Here is a 6,340-nt window from a genome sequence, read left to right as displayed (position 1 = left end):
CTTCTTCGTTTTTTTTGCTTGACGTAAAATTGTTGAGGGCCTGATCAATCTCTCCTCCTCTCTCTTTCTCTCCCAGATTCATGGTTGACTCGTTTACCGTTCTTCTTCCCTCGAATCGTCGATAAACCCTAGATTTCTCCGAAAACCCTATCTCGTTTCCTCGGAAATCACCGGACTTGTCTTCGGGCATCTCGAGGCGCCTAGGCGGTTGTTTATCTGATCGGTTCAGCTTGTTGAGGTAAGGATCATCTTCCCAGATATGGTTTTTTCATTCTCTTGTTTACCGGCTTGATTTATTCTGCGATGTGTTCTCGGATTTTGGCAATTTGGTGATTGAGATTGTTGATTTAGGGTTTGTTTAAGCGCAATATAACTTCAGGTTGTATGTACTGGAGATCATTATTCTGAATCGCACAAATGTTTTGTTGATTGAAACGGTAATGCTTTCCGCTGTGCGTCAGTGTGCGCTGAAAATTTTTGTTTCCACTTCGAATGTCGTGGTTTCTGTTGTACTCGTGGGTCTGTTGCTTTACTATTTTCGAGGAGATGAACCTGTTTGAAAATTTTCTTCCTTAAATCAAGGGCGTTTCGCTATCCACAGACTGTGTGGTTGCGATGTTTTGGTTGTCTTCTCGTCTGCATGTTTCGTTCTGGAAGGCTTATTATTGGTATAAAACTTTGTTCAGTGAATGCTGATGTTGGAAGCTAGGGAAAGTCTGTCATACTTGGGTTCTTCATTTTTCATTTAGCTGATTTAGCAACTTCTTTGAGCAGACGTTGTTGGTCTGAAGTTTTTGTAGTAGCGAGTGATTCTCTAATCTCATCAATCATCATTTACCATGCAACTAAAAATCAACATCTTGCTTTGATGGTCAGGTTTGCAGAGTGCATTTCTCTAATTTTTATAGTTTCATTTCTCTTAGTTCAGAGATGTGTCATGGTTTGTCGAATGCTTATGAAACTCGCAGAATTTTCATACTGATTTGCAGTATATTGGAGAAAGAGGGAAAATGTATATGTTCATTTGATCCTCGGTTATATAACTTTACTGTTGACTAGATGATGCCAGGGTTTTAGTTGTAACATTTCTCTTAATCATTTCTGCACAAGGTTTGAACTTTTAACAGTTATCTTTTAGAAAGTTAACAATGGCGATCAAAAGCCAGCAACATTGCACATGTGATCTCAGTTTGCATACTGGGCCCGTTGTGCTGTGAGACCCGACAGATAATGCAGAAAGTCATTGTTTGGGTATCAGATTTCAGGTATTTTTGGGCCTATTTATCTGTTGATTTATGTTTTTTTCCTTATCATGCAGATTAAACAACGTGAACTACCATGAATATGCAATCTATTCCTCAGCCGAGATCTTCGGCTAATGGATTTTCACATAGAAGAGTTGAAAGAGAGGGAGGGATGAATAAGGCACAGCCTGTAAAGTCTTACTCAGTGAATACCCCAGGTACAGGTGATTGGTCACATATACGTAATTTAGCTTCTTCGTCATTTACTGCCATCTGATGTTTGTTCACATTTGCAGCAGTGAGTGGGGAGACTGCATGTTTGGAGGACCCGTCTCGTGATCGGTTGGTGTATCTTGCAACATGTATGATCGGGCATCCTGTGGAAGTGCAGCTGAAAAATGGATCTCTTTATTCAGGCATATTTCATGCAGCTGACGTTGAGAAGGACTTCGGTGTGACTCTGAATCAAGAATTTTTTTTCCTTAGGCATCTAAAAATTAATAGAAGATATTGCTTTTTCTTACAACTTACAAACCGCCCTTTGAGTTTCAGGTATCATTTTGAAGATGGCATGCTTGATTAAGGAAGGTACTTCATGGGCACAGAAATCTCGTTCTGAGTTTGTCAGCAAGCCACCGTCCAAGACATTGATTATACCTGCTGATGAACTTGTGCAAGTTGTTGCCCAGGTTTGTTGCCTTTTTCCCTAAAAAATCATCTATTTACATTTCTGTCCTGTTATATGGTTGCAGAAATGTTACTCGTAGTTTCTCTTAGTCTTTTTTTATTGTGGTTTGGTGTTAGGATCTTCCTATAACCCGGGACGGATCATCAAATGCTCTTCAGTTTGAAAAGCCGTCAGAGCTGTTGACAGACTCTTCTATATCGCAGTCTTCTCGTGTTGAAATGGGAAGAGAGCTGAAACCTTGGGTACCTGATGAGGATTTTCCCGAGTGTCCCGAATTGGAGAATGTCTTTGATGATCCTTGGAATAGGTAGCTATTTCCTTCCTCTTATTTTGTGTTACTGGATGTCTGATTTGCAGACGTCACGATTCAATATTTACGTCTTTTCTTCTCGGCACTGGGTTTTTAGCGCTATACCTTAGACATGAGAATGATGGAAAGAAGAGATCATTTCACAATTACTTTGATGCACAGACTATGATTATCATATTCTGTCTTGAAATGTTAATATCAGTAACTTAACTTGCAAGACTCTGGAAGAAGGGTGCCTAATCTTACGTAAGCCATTGTTTCACTTTTTAATGGATTTGTGTTTTGTGCTGTCTGGAAGATTCCTTATATGCTATAGTGATTAGCATTAAAGATTGTGAAGATCCATAACTTTATAATACCCAGATTTTTCTACGGCATCTTTATTTGTACCTATCTGGCTTCGCTTTCCTAGAAACCTTTAATAATGTGCTGTTTTAGTGCTGATATGCTCAGCTGGTGTGTTGTCTTCCACTAGGAGCTGGGATCAGTTTGAAGTCAATGAGACACTGTTTGGAGTAAAGAGCACCTTTAATGAGGAACTTTATACCACAAAACTCGAGAGAGGTCATCGGACAAGAGAGTTGGAAGAGCAAGCCATAAGGATTGCCAGAGAAATTGAGGGTGAGAGCACCCGAGATATTCACATAGCGGAGGTGAGTTTTGAGGGTCTATTGTTACTTCTGACTTATCAACATTTCACGAGTGTTTAATTCCCATGTTCTAATGGTTCATGCATGTCATCACCTTAAATAGGAAAGAGGTCTACCGCTTAATGAGAAATTCGATGCGGATGAGGAAGCCAAGTACTCATCAGTCCGCAGGGTTGAGGGATTTGATGATAGTGGGGTTGAAGATGAGGAGGACATATTATTGGATTCTCACAACAATATGACTTTCGGTGACATGTCTGCTTCTGATGGCAACAAGTCAGCGTCAAGTGGTGGTAAAACCTATGAGCAAGCATGGGTATGATCGCGAGTTCTTTGGTATTAGATTGTAACAGAATAATTGGTGATGATAAATTATTTGCCCTGTAGGGTGGTGGCCTGCCTATTCAGAGAAACTTAAGTACGGATCAAAACTGTTCGTTCAATGATGAGAATGCTCGGGAGCATGCATCTGAACAATCATCCAAAGATTTGCCTGCTCCAGGAAGCATCATCAGGTCTCTGATGTCTGTAGTATATGAGCTTCGTGAATCAGACATATCTTTCCAAGAAACTTTTCTTATGTTGGAAATAACACATACCTTTATTCTGATTATAGGACTGAGAAACAGCTGAGTGAGCAAAGAAACAACATTAGTCTGGGAGTTGCTGATGGTAACAGAGTAAGTTAAATGCTATATTGCTTATGCTTGTGTATTCCGGAATCCATTTGTTGTCTTTAGTTCTTTTCCAATAGGTATGACATTGGTCTTTTTGTTTCCCTTTGTAATAAAGCAGCCATCTGAGGAATCAGTGTCCGGCCCTGGAGGTAGGTGCAACTCTTACTTGATACGCCCGCCTATCTCTCCTGCTGTTTGATTTCTCTTCTTTCGCCTTTGGATGCTAATGATTGTTCCACTCCGTGTTTTCATGTTTTATATATACATATCTTGCTTTTGGTTATTTCAAGCAGGATCGAACTTGCTTCTGCCATATGTTCCATATATCTTCGCATTTATCTTAGCAACAACATTAACATAAGTGAATTGGTGGACTCCATTAAATTTGCTAGATGGATAATAGACAGATTGCTTTTGTTCACGACAAATTCTCTTGGTATCATAATTTCTGATTAAAGAAATCGGATCCTAGAATTCTGAGTATGACTGTATGAAGTATTGTTGAATGCAGATTCTCTTCCGTCCTTGAAGGCAAGTGAAGAAAACATCAAAGGTGGAAAATCTACTGGTGCGACAGTCTCATATCTGCCATCAAAAGCTGCTGACAAACAAAGTTCCTCTGGTTCCTCAGGTGGGAGACAAGTTGGTCAAATTTCTGGTAAAGCAAAATCCGAGAGCTCTTCTGGGCGGCCTAGCAGCTCTGCTTCCGCGAGTTCCGAAAGCGCTGCTGCCTCTGCTCCTCCTCCATCCGCTTCTGGTCGTCCTGTACTATCACCAAGCTCGTCAGTCGGATCTTTGTCATCAGAAAAGTCCACACTCAACCCAAATGCCAAGGTTTTTTTCTTTTAAAAGTTTCGTTTTTCGTATCCTTCCCTTCTCATCCTCCTCCTGTGTACATACATAGATTGGTCAGTGACAAGCTTTGGATTGTATCAGGAATTCAAGTTGAATCCGAATGCAAAGAGCTTCAAACCGTGTCAATCAGTTGCACGGCCTCCTTCTCCAGTTGCAGATGGATCCTTCTACTATCCTGCTGTCCCGCAGATGTCCGGGATGCCTGTTGGTTATGGAGTAAGTAAAAACACCATTTGCCCATCATTATTTTGACCCAAGCAGGGAAGATAATTCAAATTCTACCTTTCTTTTCTTTTTTGGTTCGCGATTGGTCTTCTTCGGCTATTTTAGCAGATGGGTCCGGGATTTCCTGGTGCCCAGCCCATAATGTATACTCCACAGCTCGGGCCGATGCAAGCGACTCAAGCGTACTTTCCTCCGAATGGGTACCAGCCTCAGGTTTGGCCCTACAACTCTCACTTATCAAAACCCTCTGGCGATGCCATTGATAATTCCCTGGAACTAACAATAGTGTTTTTGGGTTGATGGAATCGTGTGTAGTACCCGCAGCAGATGATGCCTGGTCAGCCTAGACCGGTAGTGTACATGCCCCCATATCAGCCGGTTAGTACAGCATTCCCTTGTCTGAAAGAGAACAGTATTCACTTTCAGGACGGAGATTTAATTTTAGGGTTCGTACGGTGAGGTTGATTTTAGGTGTTGTGTTTGAGCAGGAAATGCAATACAAGGGACGAGAGTATTAGCGTGGAGGAGGATACGGTGAAAATCCATGTGTCTTGGGCTCTCTGATCTTCTAACAGAGCGAGTGGTTTCATTATTCTTCTCTCTCTCCCTAAACCTCCCTTTTTCGTTTTGGTTTTAATTTCCTTGAAAGGAATTTATGGTATGAATATTTAATTACATTCTGATGAGGAGATAAGACAAGACATGGAGGAAAATAAAACCATTGTGACTTGGTGAGATACTCTTTATTCTATTTATAATATGTAATCACAGACATTCTTTTATCCCTTTAATATATAGTAGAGTTAGGTTGAGTTCATGTCTAGGTCAGGTTACCTTTATCATATTCAAAATATTCAAGTTTATAACTTTATACCAAACTTTCCTAGTTTGTGAAGAAAGAAGGTAATGCAAGGGTGGGCAACAACTGTTAAATCTTTTTAAAAATATACTGGAGTTATACCGATGGTGTTTTTACTTGTTTTTATATAAAACAGAACGTTATACCAAATTTACCTGAAAAAGTTGCTTGATAAGCAATTTTTATTTTGTTCAGTTAAAATCCACGGTGACTAAATGATTAATGATAAAGTCAGAACTTATCCAAAAGAAAAAATAATAATTAAATTACTCATGGCATCATTTTTAATTATAAAAACGTTAAAAGCCTAATTTGAGTAGCCCATACAAATATAATGGAGAAAAAAATAGTCAAAGCCCATAACAATGGCCCAACTTTGGAATGCATACCGTTTTGATCATGAAAAAAGGAACTTCGTGCCGATGGAAATGCTTGCCTTTAACCCGTCATCATCCCTGCAGATGGCTCAACGCGCTCCTAAAGCGCGTGAGTGACACCTCCTCGAAATCCCTGGACTCTAGTCCATCAAAATCCCGCGTTTTCCAAAAAAACAGCCTCGCGAGAGGGACGGTGCGCGTGGGCATCCGTTACTCGCTTCTTCACGACATTATATATATATATATATATATATATATATAGTTATTTTAATCGTAATTCAAATCATATCAGTGAGTATTCTCAGTTTATCAATTCAAATTCGAATAAGAATGATTAATATATCTGAAATCAAATATTTAATCTATGCACCATATCTACAAATTCATAACTTTATCGAATCTTAGACGACCACAATATATGGTTAGAACATTCTCAAATAAATAGCATTTGAACT

General features: G+C 39.7%; 1 protein-coding gene across 7 annotated transcripts; it reads left to right on the top strand.

The window, feature by feature from the left end:
* On the top strand, positions 1-5,466 carry LOC104815625 (polyadenylate-binding protein-interacting protein 3). Of its 7 annotated transcripts, none has more exons than XM_019202812.1 (16): positions 2-238; positions 1,319-1,462; positions 1,541-1,696; positions 1,797-1,933; positions 2,049-2,239; positions 2,718-2,895; positions 2,996-3,208; positions 3,280-3,407; positions 3,509-3,572; positions 3,685-3,718; positions 4,081-4,122; positions 4,201-4,403; positions 4,506-4,640; positions 4,758-4,862; positions 4,965-5,027; positions 5,138-5,466. In XM_019202812.1, the coding sequence occupies exons 2-16, from the start codon at positions 1,339-1,341 to the stop codon at positions 5,165-5,167; spliced, it is 1,803 nt and encodes a 600-aa protein (XP_019058357.1). In that variant the 5' UTR covers positions 2-238; positions 1,319-1,338; the 3' UTR covers positions 5,168-5,466. The 7 variants fall into 7 exon arrangements, with proteins under 7 accessions (XP_010542399.1, XP_019058357.1, XP_019058355.1 ...); XM_019202810.1 differs by having other exon boundaries at positions 4,755-4,862; XM_019202811.1 differs by having other exon boundaries at positions 3-238; positions 3,688-3,718; positions 4,755-4,862.
* The last annotated feature ends 874 nt before the right edge of the window (positions 5,467-6,340 follow it).

This window comes from Tarenaya hassleriana, unplaced genomic scaffold (genome assembly GCF_000463585.1).
Source record: "Tarenaya hassleriana unplaced genomic scaffold, ASM46358v1 Cleome24, whole genome shotgun sequence".
Lineage (NCBI taxonomy): Eukaryota > Viridiplantae > Streptophyta > Magnoliopsida > Brassicales > Cleomaceae > Tarenaya > Tarenaya hassleriana.
Note: the sequence above shows the minus strand (reverse complement) of the source record. Positions and strands in the feature narration are given on the sequence as shown.

Bases quoted from the DNA above. Each gene is read 5' to 3' on its own strand.
- LOC104815625 (XM_010544096.2), top strand. From the start codon at position 1,339: ATGAATATGCAATCTATTCCTCAGCCGAGATCTTCGGCTAATGGATTT. The intron at 3,573-3,684 runs GTAAGTTAAATG...TTTGTAATAAAG, and splicing joins GAGTTGCTGATGGTAACAGA to CAGCCATCTGAGGAATCAGT. The intron at 3,719-4,080 runs GTAGGTGCAACT...TGTTGAATGCAG, and splicing joins ATCAGTGTCCGGCCCTGGAG to ATTCTCTTCCGTCCTTGAAG.